This window comes from Rhinopithecus roxellana, chromosome 8 (assembly GCF_007565055.1).
Source record: "Rhinopithecus roxellana isolate Shanxi Qingling chromosome 8, ASM756505v1, whole genome shotgun sequence".
NCBI lineage: Eukaryota > Metazoa > Chordata > Mammalia > Primates > Cercopithecidae > Rhinopithecus > Rhinopithecus roxellana.
In genome coordinates this window covers 51,752,357-51,777,119 of record NC_044556.1, presented here as the reverse complement: position 1 = coordinate 51,777,119, position 24,763 = coordinate 51,752,357, and the positions used below count along the sequence as shown (strand labels likewise).

The 24,763-nt window shown below is 40.5% G+C and overlaps 1 protein-coding gene across 3 annotated transcripts in view; it reads right to left on the bottom strand.

The window, feature by feature from the left end:
* Nucleotides 1–15,231: 15,231 nt before the first annotated feature.
* The window catches only part of TBX15 (T-box transcription factor 15), a 105,113-nt gene continuing 95,581 nt past the window's right edge, over nt 15,232–24,763 (bottom strand). For 2 of the 3 annotated variants that reach the window (XM_010357544.2, XM_010357546.2), the window contains exons 8-9: nt 23,117–23,215; nt 15,232–17,735 (exon numbers count right to left, since the gene is read on the bottom strand). In XM_010357544.2, coding sequence (XP_010355846.1) covers nt 16,951–17,735; nt 23,117–23,215 — 884 coding nt within the window. In that variant the 3' untranslated portion in view covers nt 15,232–16,950. The remainder of the gene's footprint in view (nt 17,736–23,116; nt 23,216–24,763) is intronic. The other variant, XM_010357545.2, reaches the window with a different exon arrangement.

The window sequence follows — 24,763 nt, the reverse complement described above, 5'->3', positions numbered from 1 at the left end:
ATAAGAGGTACTCCTTTTGCCTGCATAGGAACATTTTTTCTTTCCATTTTTTATTTAACATCAAGGGGTTTATGTGCATGTTTGTTACATGGGGGTTTGGTGTACAGATAATTTTGTCACCCAGGGAATCAGCATAATACCCAATAGGTAGTTTTTCAATTCTCTTGCTCCCCTAACCCTACACTCTCAAATGTGTCCCAGTGTCCATGTGTACTCAATGTTTTGTCCCCACTTATAAGTGAGAATATACCGTATTTGGTTTTCTGTTCCTGCATTAATTCACATAGGATAATGGCCTCCAGTTCCATCCACATTGCTTCAAAGGACATGATCTCATTTTTTATAGTCGCATAGTATTCCATAGTGTGTATGTACCACATTTCTGGATTTTATTCAGTCCACTATTGATGGGCATCTAGGTTGATTCAAAGAGTTCTTACCAATGCCAGGAATCATGACTGTAAATAGAATGCCTCTAGTTTCTAGAAAATAATTTCAAGTCAAGTTGAAATCAACTCATCAACCATTTGAAAGATATTTATCATAGCATCCATGTCATCTTATCCTTTCCAGGTTATATAGAAACAGTTCTGTCAAACTTTTACTATGAAGATCCTATTTCATGTATAGAGATCCCATGGAATAACTATAAATATCCCATTGCAAAAAAAAATTTTAAAAATCCCATTGCTTTGAAACATGTTTCTTTAAGTATAATACACAGCTCTGGACTGTGCCACCATTGAATCTGTTTATTTCCTTCTTCAAAATGGGGTTGGTAGTATTTTCTGCCTCATAGATGTATGTTGAACATTAAAAGAAATCGTACCTACAGTTTGTTTTTATCAGCATCTGTGCTCTGCTTATCCTCTTGGGCACACTGGAGTCCATATTCCAGCCTCCCTTGTAGTTAGGAGAGACCATACGACTGACGTCTAGAAAGGGAAGGTGGGCCTAAGTATATATACCACTTTCAGACTAAGCCTGACATTGTGTGTGTGCTTTTCTGGCAAATAAATCAGTGCTTTTAAATGGAGTAAATGGTGGTTTTTCATTCAAGAAGGTTAAAAGCAAATTTCCACATATTCTTATTTTCCCCCACTAATTGGTTTAGTCCATCTTTTTTGTGTGTGATCCTCCCTCTCTTTCTCCATCTGCCTACTGAATGGAAACAGCTCCAAGAACCTACAGGAGGGTGGAGCTACAAAATTAAGAAAACCTGAGTCTCTGCATGACCGCATTTCTTCACCCACATCTCTCCCTTGACCTATAGTATGCAACAGAGGCAAGAATAAAATTTTACTATATGAAGTCACTGAGATTTTAAAGTTCTTTCAGCCCTTAGTCTAATGCTGCTATGTATATTAAGCTATTACTTCCATGGAAAAACCGTGTAAGGTAGAGAAATGCTCAATAAATATTAGCTGCCATTACCACTAACAGCACCTCTATCACCACTGCTACTATTGCCACTACTATACATATAGTCTGATGGGAGTCCAGTGCATTCTCTTACTTAATCTAGTCACTTCAGCTTAGAATTGAACCTGCTGTTTTAAGAATCACAACATACTTTGACTTGTATTGAAATTCTAGTCAATAACTCTACAAAAAGAAAAACAGATTTATTTTCACATATGATTTTCAACATAGTTCTCCCCTTTTTCTGTACATTCTAAACATTTTGGAATTTAAAAGTAAGGATAAATATACACCTCTGTTAAGTTCGCTAATTTTAATTACTGACCCATTTTGAAGACCATTAATATACTTTTTAATCTTGATTCCCTTGTTCAGTGTCTTATTTTCTTCTCTCAGTGATAATATGTTACAAATTTTTCTGATATACAATTTATTTTCTTCTAAATTGCTAACAAAGGTTTTGTTGAAGATAAGGCTAAGTACAAAACCCACTGTAGTGTAGCTCTGGGGGCTCCCTCGAGAATTTAGAGTGGTCAACTCATTAACAGTATTTCAGTTCTACAAACTTGGGCTGTATTGTCATTCAATCCATGACTCACAATTTCGTCCCCAAAATATCTTAAAATCTTCATCAAATGTCCCATTTATTGTGTGATTTGCTATGTGATAGCATTCTCCTAACCAATTAGCTCAGTAATTCTGACATAAAGATAAAATGGTATTTGCTTGAAATAATTGTTTCTTAATAATCTTGAGCTGACTCCTTGACATCACTGCTCTTTTCCAAGTACTCTCAAGTCATCTGCTTACTAGTACATTTCAGAATATTTCCTGGGTTTCACCTCAAGTCTATAGCATTTAAAATTTCTTCCTCCCAACTTCTCTTTCAAAATAATGATGTTTGCCCTTCTCCAATTTTTCCAGGACCTCTCTCAATATCCATGTTCTTAATAATTACTAACCATTTCCTCATCTCATCTATATATTTCTCTAGTGCCCACATATTTAGATTCATCTGGGCTGAAGAATTGAGCTTAAGGAAATCTGGAGCCCCACTCCCTGAGGCACAGAAAGCACTTGCAGTTACCAAATACTGTAACCATGACTGCAAATCATCCCAGCAACAGGTCGGGAAACTTTATCTCCTTTATGGAGCATCTCCAATCTGGAAAGCCTGCATGTCCACCCAGCTTTGTGCTGAGGGTCTGCTACGTGCCAGGCATTTAATACACGTAGCACATTTAATCCTAACCACAATCCTGGGAAAACTGAGGTTCACAGAAGAAAAGTTGACCAAGGTTTTCTGTAAACAGCTAGAGTCAGGCTGAGTCTGGAGTCAACCAGGTCTTTCTAAATCCCAAATGCAGATTGCCTCCACTGAGTCACACCTCCCTTTTTTCTAGGGCTCTTATACTCTCTTCTCACCTATTAGGGGTTTCAATTCCTGTTGGTTTATGCCTGTTCTACACTTGCCAGTATTTAGACACTTCTTGGTGAAGGAAACAGGGATTTATCAGAAATTGAGGCTACTTTGCTTCTCCCCTCTCCTGTCTGTCATACGTTGTAGGCACTCCCTTAAGTGACTGAGCATATTCTAGCAAAAGGAGCTGATTTTTAACTAAAAGATTCTTCTCAGTGCCCTGTCCACCCTCCGTCAGGGCATACCCTAGCATACCTGTAAGCTGAAGACATAGCTGTCAACTAACTATCCTTTGGTCTCAGCTGACGAACACTCCAAGTTCCCCTCTACCTGGAGGCATTTGCCATCTTTGGAAGGGACTGAAGAAATGAGATCCATTGATTCCCAGTACAATTTCTGAACAGACACTGTCTGGTACTGACTCTACCTCTTACACCTCGGTGAACTTGGGCAATGTACTTAACCTCTCTGTGCCTCAGTTTATTTATCTGTAGCATGGGGATAACAATTCTGCTAGGACACATGTCGGCTATTTAATGTTGGCATTTTTATCTTCTGGTAAATAAAAGAAGAAATAATTGAGGATTGAGAACACTGAAGTTTGCCGCTAAATTTACATCATGTGAGTGATTACCTCTTCTGCTTAGCAATAAGCAGCAACATATTTTCTGAGTTGTAAATATCATTACATCCAAGCCAAAAGTTGCAAACTCAAATGCCAGTGGAGCAGGTTACATGAAGACTGTTGAATTGGATAATTGACGACACTTTCAAGAGGGCAGCCCTACTTGGCACCCACATAAAACTGTGACCTCAAAATTACCAAATCTTCCTTTGCATTTGCCCCAAGAGATACCGGAAATCCAGACTTCTATGCAAAATTTCTCAATTTTTGAATTTCAGCAAGTTATTTTTTCAATATCTAGCGCTTACATGCTTACTAACAACATACCACCTGTTGGCAACCTCTGGCTTGCAGCCTGAAGTCTGAAGCCCCCCCCCACTCCCCTAGTCACAGAACAGACTTGTAGCTACCACATGCTGTTACCATGACTACAAATAATCCCAGAGATAGGTCAGGAAACTTTATCTTATTTATGGAGCACCTCCAGGCTGGGAAACCTGCGTGTCCACTCAGCTATGTGCTAGAGTCACCCTTTTTTTTTTTTTGCCACAGATATTAGTTTACCACAAGACTACTCTTGTCAGATCCCCCAGAACCTCCAGGTCAAATTCTCAGCCCATCCCAAGATTCCAGCCACTCACCGGTGATATTATTTATGGTATCAATTACTAATGCTCCTGAGATTAAGAACCCGGTAAAACAGATGCCAGAGAAGCTGTTGCTAAAATTGTCTATGTATGGTTAGAGGCAAGGAGAACCCCGCCCCTGCCCTGGACATTTGTGGAAAAGAGGGGGAGGTTATTGGGTCCAGCATCCAATGTGTTCGCAATCAAGTCTGCTGAAGCCCACAAGATGATCCATTTGGGGAAACCAGGGCTGGTAGCAGCTGTTGAGTAAGCCTTGCTCATTTTAGGATTATGAGAGAGCTGAGGAAGCCTTGATAAGCCGCTAAGAGCAAAGTCTATCTTTGGAATCCTGCATAATTTTCCTGCAGACTTGATCCATAGGGAGCTAGAGCAAGGGTTAGTTAAAATTTAATGCCTATAGGTAGTCAAAATATATTTTAAAATTTTATTTCATCATTTTTTGGCTTTTCTTTTTCTTTTTGTGGAGAACAAGCCGTCGCTATGTTGCCCAGGCAGGTCTCAAACTCCTGGGCTTAAGCTATCCTCTCCCCTCTACCTCCCTAAGTGCTGGGATTACAGGCATGAGCCACCACCAGGGCCTATTTCATCATTATTTATACTGGAAATAAGTAAATAAAGAGTTAAATAAAGAAAGAAATAAATAAATAAGAGCAACCTAAATATCTGCAGTGAACTGCATAAAAATTATGGCACATAGTCCAGGCACGGTGGCTCACGCCTGTAATCCCAGCACTTTGGGAGGCCGAGGCGGGTGGATCACGAGGTCAGGAGATCGAGACCATCCTGGCTAACACGGTGAAACCCCGTCTCTACTAAAAGTACAAAAAATTAGCCAGGCATGGTGGCAGGCGCCTGCAGTTCCAGCTACTCGGGAGGCTGAGACAGTAGAATATTGTGAACCTGGGAGGCGGAACTTGCAGTGACCCCAGATCGCACCATTGCACTCCAGCCCGGGCAACAGAGAGAGACTCTGTCTTAAAAAGAAAAAGAAAAGAAAAAAAAATGGCACATCAATACTATGGAATAGTATGCAACCAACAGCTATGGGATACTTGAGTTTTTCAAAGGCTATGTATAGAATAATATGTATGGTATTGTTCCTTTTTTGGTTAAAGCAAATAAAGAAAAGAAGGAAGAAAATAAAAACTTATGTCAGAGTAAACACATGTGTGAGTATGTAGGTCGAATAGGTTTAGAGAAAAAAATCTGGAAAGCTACATACCAAACCATTAACAATAGTATATCTGGGGACAGTTTTTATTTTTGTTGAATATGCTTTAGCATTTCATTTTGTTACAACAAGCAAGAAGTCATTTTGTAAATTTTAAAAGTGAATATATGAAGAAAATATTTAGTCCTTATCAGATCAACTCATTGATTCATTAACTTATTAACTTAGCACCTACTGTGACTCCACAACTGTGCTGTATGCCATCAAAAATATCAAAGAAAAAACTTCTGTCTTAAGCATCATAATCCAGTAGAGGAGCCTATATATATGGATAGTTTACAAATATTTTTCAAACTCAAGTAGTCAAGTCCTTTCTTTTTCATAAGTCAAAAAGAACTGTCATTATTCTTATTTTATAGATGAAGGAAGGTGACGTGCAGAGAAAGTGATGTTAGCAAGTAAGAGAACTGGATTGCGATTCCAAATCCAGGAGTTTCTCTACCAAATGCTAATGGGTAAGTGTCTTCTTTCAGGTTTTCTGTTTCTCAGAGTGCTATCGCTATGAAAAGAAAATATATTTCAATAATAACTAAGTATTAAGAAGCACTTACAAGTGCCTGGGCAGAGATGACATACCGAAGTTTTCTAGTGTAATTTTCAAATGAGATTTGTCAGCTTATTATTACTCATCTTTCTTCTTATTTATTTCTTTAAACAGAATGTACTCCAAAGATTGACCAAAAATCATGGACAAGACCCAGCTATCTTTCATGGAACATTAGAGATGGCAAAGACCTTAGAAATCACCTTGTTTGACACCTCTATTTTAAAGACAGGAAACCGAAGCCCAGAAAAGCCTGAAGGCTGTCATAACCGGTGATTAGTGGCAGAGCTGGGACGTGAATCTACTACTCTTTCAGCCCATCCATGCCATGCTTATCGTTATGAATGACCCAGTGAAACACCCAGCTAGCATTCTTGGGTGCCCCAGTTTACTAGGAAGGTGCTCTCATCAATTGCAATCTGACCTAAGTAAAATTCTCACCGGTTTAATGGTTCTGCAGATTGGCATTAATGGAATAGGTAATCTTGCTAATCTAATCATGTCTTTCTTTAAATAGCTTGGGCTGACATGTTGTTTTCTGTCCAGAAGATAGATGGGCAAACACCAGCACAACTAGCATTTATCAAGTATCTACTATTCAGCCCTCAATGAGATTAGCGTTTTTGGTTGCATTATTTTAACATTATCTTTAATAGTCTAAGAGGCATTGATGTCTATCTTATAGCTAATAAATAATGCAACCAAGGCTAAAACCTAGGCCTTTAAAAAAAAAACACACACACAACAACAACAACAACTAGGTCTAGAGCTCTTTCTATGTGTTTTGCCTTCCAGAGTATAGCAGAAAAACCACTGAATTTATCCCAAGGATTGTAGCTTCTTTAGAAGCAAAACATGCCAATAAAATCTCGGTTTCCAGGGGGGAGTCAAAGGAAATCAAATAAGAATGTATTTCATTCTGTCATCTCCTGACCTATAAAACGGAGTTAGAAGACCAGACTGCTGGAGAGTTGCTGCCATTAGGCCTTACAGGAGTCTGTGCTCACTTCTCATTGTTCCAGATTTTTTAATCTTGTCTTCAGGCCAGTTTCTTTATCTCCTCTCATCACAGCAGCACTCCATCCTGTCCAAGCATAGGAAATCTGTGCTGTATTGGATAGATGACAGAACTTGGACTTTAAGCCACTGAGTTTTTTGTAGTGGGCAATTAGGAGTGCTAAAGCCAAAAATGGATGCTCATTTAATTCTAAGGGTTACTCTCCCATCCTCCCACCTCCATCTTAATGTCACCTAGCTCTAATCAGGGTCTACCGCTTAATGCAGTAGGAGAAAAATGAAGTTTTGTTTACAATAGGAGGTCCCATTGTGACTGTGTTCTTGTAGTGCAACTCTTTTCAAAGCAACATATAGTGAGCTGAAATAAATATATATCCCCTACTGCTGATTCTTCTTTTAATTTTTTCTCTAAACAGAAAGGACTGTGTCATTGAAAGCATAAAATACACCTAAAAAAATATTCTTCAGTGAAGCCCAATAGAATCAAGGTGTGACATCCCCAAGAACAGCCAAGTCACAAAAGAGCTAGTCATGCTGAAGGCCAAGTTAAATAACTCATAATTTTGGATCTCTCGGTCCCGCTAGCACCCTTGAGTGTGGGCTTATAAAATTCCTGACCAGGCAAGACGGCCCCTGTTGAATCTTGCTTGACTTGGCCCCTTCATGGGTAACTCTTCTGTGATTTGGCTTTCCCAACACATCTCACACCTTCCCACAAGTGACCTTTTCACTCTGTACTTGGCTTTTCTGTGGTGGGTTAAGTGCCTGCACACATTCACGTCATCATGTTCCTGGTGTGAAGATGACGTGGTCATACGTGCTATTGATCTCCAAATACGCAAAGGACATTGAAGCTCTGCTCAGGCTCCTGCAATCTTTTCTGGGATAAGTATGGATATAAGGATATGGCAAGATGATGAATGCCCTACGTATAACTATTTTTCTGATTTGTGTAGCCCCTTGTGCTGCACGGCTCTTTTTATGAAAGTGAGCTTCCACATACCTAATGGTGCTTAGTCCCTTAGACTCTAAATCTTAGACCATGTGTTGTTATTTCATACCATCCCAGAGCTATTTCCTCTTATATAAAATTTCCAGAAATCCATAGGCATACTGCATCATGTGGCAGTGGGCTTCTGCATTTCCTTGGAGCCTTACGACAGGCCACCCTAATTATAATCACTGGTTCTCAGCTTACTGTCAGCCTGTGTTAAGCAGTCTCACTTTCAACTACTCATCGTCATCTCCAGAAAGCCTCCCCTGAACTTTGAACTGACACAACTGCTCCCATAGTATCCATGTTTACCTCTATCATAGCATTTCCTCACTACAGTAATTGTTTCTATTTTTGGTCTGTCACGACACTGGACACATTAGAGCTCCTAAGTTGTATGGACTAGCTGTCACTTATCTGCATATTATCAATGCTTAGCACTATGTCCTGCACAAAATACACATTCAGTACATACTGATGAGTCATTGTTGAAGGTTTAGTTGAATGGGTTAAGGTAAAAATTATTTTGAGGTCTGTGAACTAATTCTATTCCAGTGACTCTTTCTGTTGCCAACATTACTGTCATGAAATATTAAGTATGACTTGTTTTGACACTGAGACAGAAGGACATACAGCCCACTAGAGTTATCACTGCAAAAAGGCTAATTAGTTTAACTCTCAAAGAGTAACTTTATTTACCATGCCTTTGTTGGAGGGAAGGTGTTGAAAGGATGACTGACTTCCCCATGATTTCACCTTGTAGGAGACAAGGAATTTAGCAGCCACCTGGATTGGCCTTCAGTTTTGTCTATATCTCAGTATCCTTCAGTGTTATCTTCCTTAAATCTTCCCAAAAGTCTGTGTAAGGTTTCATGGACATCACCAAACTAAACTGCCTGATAAGACATATGGACCCCTCAACCTCTGTTTCAACTTTTTATCTATGGTCTTCCCACCCTCCACTGACACACAAGCATGCCTTTGTCTCAGATATAGACTGGGAGCCCCAGAGATAATCTTTACCAACCTCAACATCTCCAGTTTTCTCTGTTCAGCAACATGATAAAGACGTCCCTGAGGGGGATTTTCTATCCCAGAGGTTTGACCAGAAAACTGAGATTTTTCCAACTCTGGATCCTTTGGCTTTGGCCCTGATTATTTTACTAGAGCCTTAATCTTCTCTAATTCTTAACAGTTTAAAAAAAGTATTTCCCTTGCCATGGTTGAGAAGCATGAGCCCTTGTTAGGATGAGATTTGGAGAGCTTTAATGAGAAGATGTACGTAAGCACATGTTGCAAAGAGACAAAACCAGAATATAGAAACAAGGCTCTGTTGATGAAGCAAAAACCCTCCTGAGACCAGCAGACTCTGGTAATGGAAAATGGGACCAGTGGCATTTTGCTTATTTGTTCTGGGCATCATTCTGGATGAAGGGATAGCTAATTTTTCTCTGTAAAGATTAATCAGTGATGGGACCCAAGATAGTTGTTGTTGTAGAGGGTGCCTCACCCTGTGAGCTTCCTTTCTGAGGAACACTACCAGCAACATCCTTAGGTCAAAGGCCTGAGCATTGCCACAGGGTTAGACAAAGCCTAATTCCAGAAACTTAGTATAGGAGCTATGTATGAATATAGTTTCCAAACAAACTGAATCTTTGGGGACTGCAAATAACATCACATGATCGGGCCTTCCACACTCCTGCCTTGAGGTAGGAAGTGTTAGGCAAAGACCTGCAAAAACTACAGGCTGAGCGGAGTGTGATCCTGACACTCTGGAGATGACTTCCATATGCAAGTCATACTTGAGCTCTTTCTGAATGAAACCAAACAAAAGGTGATTCCTATTATACTGTAAGCTTATTTAAGCCAGGGAACATGGCTTGTGTAGCATTCTCAGAATTTTGCCCAAGAAAAGAAATATTTTCCAAAAGTCTGCCTTATCAAATATTCATTGTGCTAACGTCAGATTGCCTGAGTATGACCTTTGGCAAGATTCTTGGTCTTTCCGCATTTTTCTCTCACCTATAATGTGGGTATAATAATAATACTATCAGCTTCATAAAGTTGTTGGGAATTAAATAAGACACTGTACTATCTAAGGCACTTAAGCTGGCATGAATAAGCACTTGATAAATGTTTCTTGTTTTATACTTATCACTTGAGAAAAGCTCACTCTGCATTTTATAAATCCTCGAGATGTTTTAGGAGAACGGGAAGGAATCCTACTAAAAGATATATCTCACAGATGAACTGAACCCCAGTGGGGCAAAGTTAACTGTTCCAGATTGCTTTGCAAAGCATCTGAGAAGCTGGGACTAGAAATTAGCCTTATCTTTCCTGCTGGGTTTATATAAAGGAAAAGCAGATTGAGATTGGCTCAGGCTAGGTTGGCTCAGGGGCTGGCAGAAACTCCCTGATGCCTAACAAATCTGTTTCCTCTTCTTCCTATGCATTCAGCTAGACTATATTGCCCAGTTTCCCTTGCAGTTAGGTGTGGTCATTGGAGTTCTAACCGTTAGAATAGAGAGGAAGTCATGCACCAACACCAGACTGGGCTTATGAGTATCTCCCATGTACAAGTTTTATTTTTTCTCCTCATCTGCTAGCTGAATGGAGAGGTACTGAGCTAAGGGCTGAAGATATTGAAGCCATTAAACGGAAGATGATTGTTTTCCTAAATCATTGCTTGGAGAAGAGCTGCTCAATGAGAAACTCCATATTGGGTTGTGGGATGAGTGAGAAATGAACATTATTATGTTAAGATTTGGAAGTTTATCTGTTACCTCATCTAGAGACAGCCTAAGAGGGGCTCTACCTGCCCACGTGTAGAAGGATGCATGGTGTGGGCAAGATAAAGAGAACTCCAAGAATCTTCTTCATGGAGTTCAAAAGCTTCCCTGAGAATAAGAGCTGCCAGGGGTTGACTTGGCAATCCTTTGGCAGCCCCCTTTGTCCACTTTGGCTTCACTAGGTGAAAATACTAAAAATGACTCAAAACCCCTTTGGTCTTCTGTGCCTCTGCAGGGCCTGCAGTAAAGTGTAATAAAAGCAGAAACTGTTAGTAGGAAGCATCTGAAGTGGGAAATGCCGTTAGGCTGGGCCATAAAAGATGAGTGCTATGAGCAGTAAAATGAGCTAAGAAGGAAAACATGATGAATGTTTTCTCGGCTTTAAGCAGCAAGATCCCATTTCACCATCCCACGTGGCACTGTGTGCCTGACTGGAAAAAGCAAGGGCCTCTGTGCAGAGCCTGACTCAGGGAGTGTGGCAGCTGAGCCTATCCCTGGGGCCCTAGCTGGGGGAGTGGAGTGGGGTGGAGGTGTTGGGGGATCTGGGGGGATGCAGCTTGATTTCTTCATCACCTCCCAGGCCCTACTGATGCTTTCCAGGTTGAAGGTTCCCACTGAGACACTGGAGGAAATCCTGAATTGCCCAAGTTCCAGAGCAAGGACACCTCACACAGGGAAAGTGAACCCAGAGGTCATGGTGCCAGGAACAGCAGGGAGAACTTCATGAGATTTGACTTAAGAAAATGAATATCCTCTGTTTCAATCCCACTACCATAGCTCATTATACCACACAGAGAACATGCGTCTTTACTGTGCTGGCCCCACCCTCGCACCAGGACATCATCCTCCTCCTCAGTTTAGGCAGTTTCCATGAATTCTTCGAAGTACGATTCAAGTTCAGCTTTCTCCATGAGCCCACCACTTTTTATTATAGTCCCTATAAATCTCATTTTTGGAAAAACATAGTAGTGGAAAGGTCTGGGTTGGAGCCCTGCCTTTGTTACTTGCAAGCTATATGATTTTGTGCACATTGCTAACCTCTGTAAGTTTCGGTTTCCCTATCTATAAAATAGGGAACGAAATATAAATCCTATAGGGTGGCTGCAAGGATTACAGGATATTACCTTGCATAATGTGTAAGACGTAATAAACACGCAATAAAAAATTAGTTTTCTTCTGAAATTTTGCAGCATATATGGTCTTTACCACCAATTTAATACTTTTATTGTTTCATATGCATGTAGCTTGACTCCTCAACCAGGGTAAAATCTCCTTCTAGAACAGAATGTCTCAGATCATTATAGACTACCAAGTCATATTTAATATTTTTGCTTATTAATTACTGTTCATCATTAATCTGATTGATATCAATTGGTTGGTTGATCATCAGTTTTAACCTTTCACAAAGTTAGATAGAAAGATGTCTCTCATCCTCTAAGAACGTCATGAAAATATGATTTTACTCGGGCTGTGTAGAAGATAGATTCACATTTTGAAGAGTCTCTAAATTACTCCAGTCCCAAGAAGACTTCAAAAAATGAGTATCAATACTACAAAGCTATTGTAAAGACAAAAATGCCTGGCCTCCGCTGATACAAGACCAGCTGAGCACATCTTCCAGTGAGGCATGGCTGCCCTCAGCACAAGTTACAGTAAGCCAATTCTAAGAAAATGGCTATATTTATACTAGCTCAAACATCACCTCTGAGAGCAGCCCTCTTAGAAAATCCTATCTAAATAAGCCTTCATTCTCATTGTCTAGCCATTCTCCATCATTCTATTATTTTTAATTTCCTCAAAGTCATCATTGCAATCTGAAATTATTCATTTACTTGCTAGTGTATTCAATATCAGTCTCCCACCAGACCATGAGTTCCTTAAAGGCAAGAACGTATGTGGTTGTTCATTGCTACATTCTCAGTGCCTAGAGCAGCGCTTAACAAAGAGCATTATATAATATTTATTGAACTGAACCTGGTGAGCCTTGACATAGTTGTGGGGAACAAATCTCCAGTTGATGATCATAAGCAAAAAAGCTTTTGTGAAATGCATCTTTGCAGCTGGGTTTCCTTGGGAAGACAACTCTCCTTTAGCTTACTGAATGCAAATTGGTACAACAGAGCTTCTCTGAAATCCTCAAAGTACTAAGCAATGAATTAAACACTTGGCATCAACCAAACAGCTCTGCTCTTGGATCTCAGCTCTCAAAACTCCCACTAATGACAAAATATTCCATAGAAAAAGATACTAATCTATTGGCTGTAAGAAAGTTCTGAATATCTCTATCTTTATTAAATTGCTCCTTGAATTGAAATGCTATTATTTTTCCTCCAATGTTTATTCATTGTACTATCTTTTAAAATCTTATTTTGTTCTCAACCCACCATTTCTTATTTCTATAAAAATTCTGAGCATCCTTAAAAGTTCAATAGAAGTTCTGCCTCACCAATAAAAACCATTAACCTCTTCTTCTTACCCTCAATGTCGTCTTTGAATTTCCAGAGCCTTTTATTTCACCTCATTGTGAATGGCTGCCTAAAAAGCGAGCCCTTTCAAGAAAGAAACCATGGTGTGTTTTTTACTCTTCATTCTCTTCATTCCATATAATGGATGCTTGCTAGCTACTATTTAAATTTACACTAATCTACCACAGAATACTATATGAAAAACAATAAACCTTTGTTAACTTAGGTAGCTTTAACTTGGAGTAAATAATATTTAGCCATGCAACCATTATTTACCATCCTTTAAAAAAAGGCTTTGGTCAACAAATTAAACAATAAGTATGTATTGAGATTCTATAATAGATCAGGAACTGTCCTAGCTATTGAGGATGCAAAGATGAACAAGATAGCCTTTCCCCTAGAAGAATGAGTAATTGTAGAGCAACTTAGACTACAGAAGAATAATCCTTCTAGTAAACACCCCTTTGTGTAATCACTATGCCAATTCCAATAAATGCTCACTATTTCATGAAAGAGAATTGCATAGAGCATATTCTTCACAATTCTTTATCCAGTTTGTTTTTTAAAAAACATTTTTATTACTTCTTCAGGTACACATAGAAACATATGCCATAATTCAATGGAACTAACTTGGATTGTTCTAATTAACCCAAATTACAAAAATGTTCTGTACTTAATATTCTAAATGATTATTGAAATTATGATTCTTACTATTGGATGAAAATATGGAGATTTCTATGTCAAGTTTTCTGATTGGCATACTATGATTACCTACCACCCCAAACCTCAAAGGGTGTTAGATCAGTGAACAATGTTTAGTATGCTGCTAAATTAAAAAATAATAATAATAACCATAAGCTTCACATGTAATTGTTTTTGTTAAACCATTATGAAACCAAGGGGTGATGCAAGGTTTCCAAATAGGAGTGGTTTTCTAAGTTTTGAGGCATGTCATGCCCAGAGAGCCTACAATCCGTAGAGGTACTCAGTCAATCATTGTCCAGCTATTTTGGCAATGATCTGATGGCTAATGGAATTAACTAGCATGCCACCCTCTGCAGTTGTTTATAAAACCAGAGCAATGAATAAGGTTTTTGCTCTCCCAAACCAACCTCCATTTCCAGTGAATGGCTGTGATGGTTGGCAACCTGAGCCCACCAAATCAAACCCTAGTGAAATGGGTCAGTGAGCAACCAGTGTAACAGTCCACCAGGAAACAGTCTGGAGTAGGGGCAAGAGCAGGAGTTTTCAAGTCCTGGCTCTGCTGCTTCTCAGCCACTTAAGAATGGGCAGGTCACAAAGCTTATCTTTTACTTCTCCATTTGCAAAACAATACTTCCTGGCCTGTCTACCTTTCATGGTTATTGTGAGACTCCAATGAGATAATATACTAAAGTTCTTGTAAATGGCATAGTCCTAGCCTCTTTATTAGTCTAACTTGTCAGTTGGTGCATGACAACTCAAAACCACTCTCCCTATGCTGCATTCAAGGAGGATAGTGTATACTTATTATTCAATACACCAAACAAAATCCAGCCTCAGAGGCACTCTCACCTCAGTGCCTTAAGATATGTCTTATTTCCTGACTGTCCAAGTGCCTCGTGGTACTGCTGAATGACGGTGCTACTTAACCTTAGGGTCAGATTGCCAGCTCCACCACTTGGTCAAATATTTAACATTCTATAAGCTCATTTCTGGATCTATAAAATGATGATTCAAATATTACCTATCTCACAGAATTGTGGGAGGATAAGATAATCATGTAAAATACATGGTATAGTATCAGATGGCACACAGAAATGATGACAATTACTATTAGCCTCACACAGGTTTCTGCAGCTAACACGAAGGCAAAAATCCCATTAGAGTCAAAAGATCTGGTTTCATGTCCTCGTTCCCTCTGTGACAGGCTGGATAATGCCACCAAATTCATTCAATCTCTCTGGAATGCAGTTACTACATATAAAAGGATGCTAATATTCACTTCATGGGGTCTATATAAAGATCACATAGAGTAATATATATAAAACTTCTATACTCACTGTAATGCACGATGAAGATGCACAAGGCTGTTGTTTGATTTTTCTGTATGAACAAACATGCAGAAAACAATTGCAAAGATTTTATTTAGCGGCTTTCTGTGCTTGGCACTTAGAAACAGAGTTCCGTGCATAAGGGCAAATTTTTATACACCTTTTCTTCATACATATTTTACATACCCTTATATTGCCCCCTTTTTCATATTCATAATATTGGATTCCCCACTAGGCACATAAATACATTTATCTACAACACCTCAAAACCAGAAATCTTAATAATATCTGTATTATTTTACTTGGTATTATTTGCATTTCCACACCATTTAAAAATTTTAGCTTGCACCACGCTTCACTTGCTTTCTTACTATTAAAAGATTTGAAGGGAAAGGGAAAGATGAAGGAAAAAACCCAAAACTTCAAAATGCAATGAACTATTTGATAAAAATGGAGAGCTAAGGGCAGGTAGAAGGTACAGAAGACCCATCTGCAATTGCCTGGGACATGAGGGGATTTTTCCTGCCACAGGGGTAGCGGGCAGGCATTCTAGGTTAGGCGTCTGGATCCGGCACTTGGAGGTCAGGCCTCTATTTGTTGCCTCTGCTCTTGGTATCATCTTCCGAGATTGTAAAACTATTCCTTCTTCACTCCCTTCTATTTCCCTTCCCCTACCAGGCTGCATGCTGTGGAATCAGCACTTCCCACGTAGTGCACCTCTCTTTTGGATCACAGTGGTCAGAGCTGTGGGCTCAGGATGCATTCCTTGCTCCGTCCCTCTGACCAACGCCCTGACCATGCTCAATGTGCCAGAGACGTTTACTCCTCAGTAATGCCATGATTCTTTCTATAGCCTGTAGTGGGGCAGGCGGCATTTGGGGGGACAAACCAAAAACACATCTCCTTGGTGAATTAAAACTCTCATCATTGCTCACACTTTCTTTGTCACTCTTGCTCTCCACCTCTCTCCTGTTCTCTGTTCTTCCTGTTTGTCTTTCTCCTGTTCAGCTGTTCTTTCTCCCTCTTTCCACGGGCACCACTGGGAATATCAATGATAGCATACAAGTGAAGAGAGCCAAAGTTCAAAAGCAATCTTTTTCTGGAAGCCAAGACCAGTTGTACTGATGTCTTTCCACTCTCATCCATGGGGAGGGTCTCCAGGATACATGGTTCATTCCAGAAGCAGAGGAAGCTGCAGGGGAGAAAGACTGGCAGCTACTGCTGGCCCACTCCATCTAGAGTTGTACATAGACAAATTCTTGGTGAAAGCACCCATTCTGGGCCTCCCTCCACAGAGTTCACCCAGTTCAGAGTCAGTGTGCATGTATGATTGCATGTGTATGAACTGTGTATGAATATATATGTGTGTGTGCATGTATGTATTGGTAGGTCTGTCTGTATGTGGGTGTGTATGTGTAACTTTTCATGGCTGCCACACACTAGCATCTCCCTTAACATTATGACGAAGTGATTATTCAGTCTCTTCAAAGGCCACTCTGGAACAGACAATGCTTTATAAAACTAAGGTCTGGGAAGGCAGGAGAATGGCCACTGAGTTGTGGATGATTCTACCGCAAGTATCCCTCACTGGCTTAAAGGTGTCTCTAGTTCTTGGGGATATGTTTTCCTCCAGGAAAAAAAACAACAACAACAACAACACAGTTCCTGTTTTCTGAAGGCACTGGACTCTCAAAGAAGAGGATCTGACCACGAAGACTCTGGGGCCTTGATTGCCAAATGCTCCGTGGTGTTTGGACTGGCCTTTAAACCATGTGCACGGACATCTGGGAGGAGGAGCCTGGAACTGCCCCATATTGCCGGCCATCACAAGTGTTGGTTGCCTGTTGGTTATTGGGTGAAGGGCTAATCATGTGCATGCTGTGCTCCATCCCTGATGGCAGGTACTGCCTCTCTCCAAAGGCCCCATTGGAAGGAGAAGAACAGAGTAAAGTGCTTTGAGAGGCGCTCAGTTTTTCTGGGCTTGCAGCTAGTCTAGGGGAAGTGGGGAAATTGTATCCATACAGGTTGTAAGGGTTGTGAAGGGAGAAGGCATTGTAGGAGCTCTGCTGCATGTGGCTGCCCCCGAACATGTGTGGTGATGAGGAGCTGGAGGCAGCATTGCCTGCCTGCATGACATACTGAAACTGGGAAGTGGGGAAGGACCCCAGCTGGCCACCATAGGCTTCCATCTTGCTGTTGCCAGGCAACGAGGGAGGAGTTGGTATTCCGGATATCAGGGATGGAGTCCTCTGAGGCATGAAGGTTTCAGAGGGCTGAGTGGCTGAAGTGGTGCCACTCTGAAGCCTGTTGTAGCCACTGTCACTCAGCCCTGGGTAGCTCTGCAAGGCAGCCATGTTGCTTCGGGCACATGGTGGATAATCAGAGAGGTTTAGATTACACAGCTGGCTCTCTCGGCAGCCCACATTGAAAGTGTTGGGGGCCAGATGAAAAGTTGGAGGAGAACAGGATGGAGATAAAAGATGAGAAGAAGCCGAAGGGGATGGTGTCCCAGTGCTGGAGGTGGTTGGGGAAGTGCCTGTGCTGCCTCCTGAAAAATAAAATGTGAATACTATTGAGACAGAGTCTTTTAAGATGAGTCTGCCTAAGTCATATGCAAGCCATACTGGAGGTGCCTTGAAATGTCCAAGATAAGGCTGATTTTTACAGAACCATTTTTCCTCTTAACTCAGCAGACCTATGCTAAGTGATTCCACCTGTGGACACATACACAGTCATACAGTCATACACACACACACTCACACACATACACGCACACATTCCAGAAGACTGTGATCAAAAACAACACTAAATTCTTTTGTTTGTTTCTCCCTGTAAGAGCCTTAGTAAGTCCTTTGTATAAAAATAACAATAAACCTTCCAAGATTCACGTTGCCATTTCTCACCATCAAATTCACTTTCTAAGACGACCTCTGATGTCAGCATTAAAATCCACTAGCTCAGCTCTTCCCATTCTTAATGGAAATGCATTAAATACACATTTTATTCAAGGGCTGTTGCCTGCTTTGCCATTTTTATTCTTCCAGCCAAACATGCAGGACACCAAAGCAGGACCCTAATCTCAGAGGAAATGGGGTAATGGAAGAGAGTGCCAAGTCAAAATTGAGGCCTGGGGGTGCAAGCAGTGGAGCCTGGGGTATGAGATTGAAGTTGCATCACATGAAAGACATTGGGAACACAATTATAAGGGCTAGATTAGAATAAAGCAAGGCTAACCCAAAACAAAATCATTATGAACCAGAGACTCTGCTGATCTCCTTTTATAAGATCATGCCCATTCTCAGAGACTGGAATAAAGACTGTAAATGGAGTCTTTGGAGTTTCGATATTTATGAGAACAAGAAGCTAAACAGGCCTTAAACTGACCTGAAAGTCAGGAGATCTGGGTCTGCTCACAACTCTGCCACACTAACTGCCCAGGTAACCCTGGGCACATCATTTACCCTCTGCAGGTTACAGTTTCTTCATCTAGAGATGAGGAATTAACTTAGATCAGTGGTTCTCGGCCATAGAGGACCTGGCAGCTTTTAAAAATGCTGGTGTTCCAGGATCCTACCTCGGATGAACTAAAGCAGAGTTTCTGGGCATGGGAACTCCACAGCAGTATTGTTTTAAAAGCTCCCCCAGATGTGTAGTGTGGCTTAAGAACCAATCATACAACCCGAATTCCTCATTTCTAAGTACTCAGAATAGTCCTTCCTAAACTTGAGTGTGTATGAGAATCAGCTAGATGGCTTGTTAAAGCACAGATTGCTGACTCCATCCCTAGAGTCTCTGATTCTGTTGCTCTGGGGTGGGGCCTACGAATCTGCATTTCCAACAAGTTTTCAGGTGATGGTCCAGAGACCACACTTTGGGTTAGAGGAACTCCAGATTCCTTTCATTTCCAAAAGTTCCTGAATCTGTGTTTGAACGAGTTGATCTTACGATGTGTGAATGTTAGAGCTAGACAGGTGGATGACACACCAACAGACTGAGGACTAGTTCAATCCAACCTACTTCAGTGTGTTCTCAGATAGTTTAAGAAGGCCAAAAACAACCTTTACGAGCCTCCTCTTTCCCAAAGTCAGGAAGGAGCAGTGTAGCATCCGCCTCCTGTCTCATCCAATGGAAGTTAAAGACATGGGTGAGTGCTAGGGCTGCAGGGCCCTTTATTTGAATTCTGGAAAGAGCAGTTGCTTTGTCTTCCATAGAGAATCTTCCATGATGTAACTTCCTCCTTCACAGCAAGGTTAAGAGTTTCCCAGCATTGTCAAGAGCTGTGATTCCCCCAAGGAATGTAATATCCTTTAGATCACCTACGCACTCATGTTGGGACTCTTAGAAGATGAGCATTATAAAAGGGTAAGGGGCATTTTAGGTAGAAAAGAGCAGGAATAAGGTTTTCCTCAGTGAAGAAAATGTTATAAAAACTAGCAGGGGCTCGGTGCGCTGGCTCATGCCTGTAATCCTAGCACTTTGGGAGGCCGAGGCAGGTGGATCACTTGAGGTCAGGAGTTCAAAACCAGCCTGGCCAACATGGTGAAACCCTGTCTCTACTAAAAATACAAAAATTAGCTAGGTGTGGTGGTGGGCGCATATAATACCAGCTACTTGGGAGGTTGAGGCAGGAGACTCTCTTGAGCCCAGGAGGCAGATGTTGCAGTAAGCCAAGATAGCACCATTGCTCTGGCCTGGGCAGCAAGAGCAAAACTCTGTCTCAAAAACAAAACCGGCAGGATTCCAGAGACACTGGAATACAAAGAAACCATCCACAGTGTGCTAAGGACTCAGGGGTCCCAGATGTGTCAATTAAGAGACAGATGCCCTCAAAGAGGAAACCAACGTTGATTTTTAGCAGGGAAAAAAAAAGCATTCGGCTTACAGCCATGGTCATAAGTAGTAGTGCTGGCTATAGAAGTACAAATTTGGCTCTTGTTGTTATAGTAGTTTATTCAGAGGTAAATTTTAACAAAGCCTAACTAATAACAAAAGAATTTCAAAAGAATTTCCCCCAATGAACTTTCAAGGAAGAATTGTATTTAATAGAGTCATTTCAGAAACTTCTCCTTCCTCATTTATAATACTCAACTTAAAAAACCTTTAAAAAAAAAGTAAAATGATTTTTATTCCACAATTTGAGACAAGGCCAACATTGTAAATACCACTGGGAGAAGGAAGCCAGCAGCTGGCCACATTGGAAAGAGCCCTGAGTCTGATTCTAGGCTTATTAACCTCTGTCCAGTTCATGACCACTAGCAATGCAGGCCACCTCTTCATTCTCATTAGCTGTGAAATCAGGGACTTGAACCAGTGGGCCTCAGTTTCTGTCCTTCTCAGCCTATCTGTAACTGAGGTTTCAAGTAATATAAAGTGTGAATTGCCAACAACAAGTACTTTCCATGGAATTATTTTAATATAATGAAGGATGTCTGGCAGGAGAAGATTCTAGAAGGAGGAGGAAGAACATCTCATCTGTCTTGTTTCTATACAGCTGAATGGCCAGGCCTTCTGTGCCTTGCAGAAATCTCAAGGATTTATTTCAAGTGTGTAGTTCTTCTCTGAGGCATCCTACACATTTTCCTTATTTTCCACTCTAAATGCCATGAGCTTCTCTGAAATAAATGCTATGGCACAAATGGAGAAACCTGACTCCAGCTGTAAAGAGATATGTGTTTTATGGGATAAGTATCTGGTCACTTCTCTTTGAAAGTTCATCCTTGCTCTCCCTGATCTGGTGTTTATGTGGTCCCTGAGGAGACCACCTGTTCAGCATGCCATACTGTCCTGTTATAGGTATATTCCATCAGGCACTGGTTCTAGCCCTGCAGCAGGAAGCATAAGGTGGAACAGACGACTTCCTACAACTCTAAATGGTTTTCTCTGATGGCCCAAGATGGAACAAGTGGTACTGATTTGAGGCCTCAATTGGTTTCACTACAAAAAAAAAAAAAAAAAAAGGTGGGGGGAGGGTGGAACTATTAACAAGTTACAGGGATTTCTGCTGAGCAGATGAAAGACACATGTTAAAAAGTTTGTAGTCAGCTTGCTTGGGCTTTTAAATGACATTCACTGGAAATGAGACTTGGTGGCCTGCTGAGCTTGAGTGGGAGAAGACCCCGTATGAACTACTGTTTGAAGGAGGCAGGGGCAAGCCTGTCCAAGAGAAGGTCACCTTGCTTCCATGCACTTTGAAGAAATGCTCATGTGCACATAAAGTACTCAATACAGATAACAGCTATTTTTCAAAGTCCCCATAGAAAGAGAAGACTATGGTATTCATTTTGCAGAGAAGCAAACCAAGATACTGACAAGTCTTTCTCCTCCCATGATCTAACAGCTTGTTAACTGTTAAATAAGACTGGAATTTCCAGCCAAGGGCAAAATGAGCACAAAGAGGGAGCCCATCCTCCTTGTTCATTTTCAACACTTGGCTGACTAGAGATTCTCATCACAGAAAAGCTAGGGCAGGGTGGGAGGCCAGGCCAGGCCACACTGATACAGGAGGGTAAGAGCTGCTTCTCAAAGCAAAGCATGCCTCTCTTCCCTGTGCCCTCCTCGCCTCTGTACCTGCCAGGTCCTGCGTGCTCTGAGCATCTTGACAGAAATTTTATTTAATGGGTGAGTGTGGTCTATAGGGTCAAACAAACCCAGTTCCAATCCAAGCTATCTTACTGATTAAGGACAGAACCGTAGCAAGTTAGCATCTCCAAGCCTTTTATATTATTAAGGAATTGCTGATATCTACTTTGTAGAGATGTTTTGAGAAATAGATAAGATATAATAACATATATTACAAAGTGCTCATAACTGTATTTAGCACATAGGCATTAATTTTTTAAAAAAATAATTTTTAGTAGAGATGGGGCCTCACTATGTTGCTCAGGCTGGTCTTAAACCCCTAGGCTCAAGCAATCCTCCTATCTCAGCCTCAAAGTGTTAGGATTATAGGCATGAGCCACTGCACCTAGCCCAGCACATAAGCATTAACTATTCTCTTCTATGAGAGAAGAGTGAAGGAAGGAGAAAGGAACTTCAGTTCTAATGAGAATGGCTCTGCGGCGTTGGACTCTGTCTGCGGAGCTAAGCATCTTGGCCTCTCGCCACCCTGATGAGCATTATGTCTCAATAGCTACATGTTTGTTGTAACATGCTAGAGAAACCTCCATTGCGGTGAATGATGGAGCACTAGGCCAGGTAGCAGCTATGGCCCTACCTGGGCCATATTCCCAAAGGCTAACCTAACTCTGGTTTATCTCTGAATTATCTGTCCATCCTCCCTCACTTCCAGTTCAGGACAAGAATGGCTGCCCGTGTCTCCATCTTTCCTCAAATGAAGCAAAGTGGAACTGACAGAACACAAATAGCTAGACTATTGTCTTTCCCACTATCCTTAGAGGTCTTAATTCACTTCTGAGAAGTGATTAAAATATAATGCCCTAAGTAGCTTAAAACTTTCAAGAGTTCTGTACCATCTATAGGATCTGTAGGTCCTGTAGGATCTGTAGGGTCTGTAGGATCAATCTCCTACAGCCCCAGCTCCCTTCATCCTATTTTACCCATGGGCCAATATGAGGCAGCACACATGAAAATTCATATATGACATTAACTTGCTCCAATATCCAAGGCTAATGGCCAAAACAACCAAAAAGGATATGTTTAGCAGTAATTCCGTATGAGGACAATAACCTAGAATATACTTCATTTTACCATAAAGACAAGTTAAATGTGACCATGAAAATCCTGAATACTAAACCTGCTGACTTTTGCATCTCTAAATTGATCATTTCCAGATTGTAATATGAGGGCTTTCACATACAGTTTCCTTTTCAATTTGTTTTGTTGGGCTTTTCTTCCTCCTCCCCCAAAATTGAAAAACAGTAAGGGGAAACCCCGTCTAGGCTAGTAAAGAATAAATTTCCATGTAATTACTTGGTTCCATGAGCCAGACTCTTCTCTCGTATAATTCAATGGCATCTGTCTCTGAGGAGTGCTGATTCACTGTGTATCCTTGAGAAGTCTTCTTTGAGGCTTTCAAACAGGTAAGAGGTAAAATATCAGCACCCTATAGACTGATCCCAGAGAATAAACCCAGAGATCATAAAGTTTAATGAGCACAGCACTGTTCATCTCAACAAAAGAATTACTTAGTTGAGATGAGTATCATCCTCATAATGCAAATGTGAACATTAGAGTGCTAATAGGAAGCGTGTGGTTTCAATCTTAGAAAGATTCCTAATGAATCATTCTCCATAAAAGCTAAAGGAATGCACAGACCTAAACTCCTTCTCTTTAAAATAGCTTTGAATATATTCATCCAATCCAATTTTGCACATTGGTCCTCTGTGTTCTGAGTGTCTCTGCTTCTTAGATGGTCCTATTTTATATCTACCACATTCCTTAGGTGGACTGCAGCATTTCTTCACTTTCCATTAACTTAATTGTTTTTTCCGCTACTTGTTTTACTGCCTTCCTTGCCGCAGCATGCATCTGTTATCTTCATTTAGAATTAATCTGCTTCTTTCTGGCAACAGTATCTAGTTTTCCCACCACTACACACTTTCTCCCACTCTCACTGCTTCACCCCTACCTTCAGGGAAGGCATGTGACTCAGGCCTGAACAATCAAAGCATCATTTTCCCCCCCACCACAGTAATTAAAATTGAGATGACTCAATTAAAGGCAATTAGACTCAATGAGATTTTGGTAGAAATCTAAGGAGAAAGGTACATGCCTTTTCTCATCAGATTTAAATCTCAAAATATGTAGGGCCAGGGGTTCTGGTAAGCATGTTCATACCATGGGGAACCTGAGAACAAAGTCAAGATGATAGCAAAGTTGAGAAATGGAGTTGATGATCTTTTATGGGTGCCTACATTAAGCTTTGCCTAAAACTAGCTATTTGAGTCATTTCAGTTTCATGACCCAATGAGTTTCTTTTTTGCTTTGCCATTTGGGTTTTATATTATTTACAACAGTAAGAATCCTCATTGATATACCTCCCTAATTCTATAGGTGACTCCACTATGAAACTGAAGGGGTAGGAATATTAAGATAAAGTTGGAAGAGACAGAAATAAAAATGAGAATGGTAGGACTAGACTGTGAACCACTTTGTCAAATTGAAGCTATGGATGATTCCTTCCTAAGACATGATAAATCACCTATGAGTAGAAACAAGGTATTTCAGCTATGTAAATAGACATCTAGCTCTGTAAAAAATATCTAATAAGATAGTGCCTTTACTTTAAAAATATACATAATCTCTTAAATGGTTTCTGGCCTCATTCTGATCAATAAGAACAGGCTAAAAAATGAAGTGAAAATGCTGGCAACTTTGCAAGATGATTTTTTCATATTAGTGTTCATGACAAATAAGGAATATAATATACAGAATAGAAAAACAACAGCTGCTGGGTTTTTTTTTTTTTTATTTTTCTAAAAGTTCAGTAGAAAGAAATGCACAAATCTAAACAAAAAGGTAATTTCAAAAACCTATATAACCCCACAAATGGTGAGAAGATAAAAGTGGAGTGTCTAAAGACATCAAAGTGACCATTCTCTGATAGGTTTGTGAAAT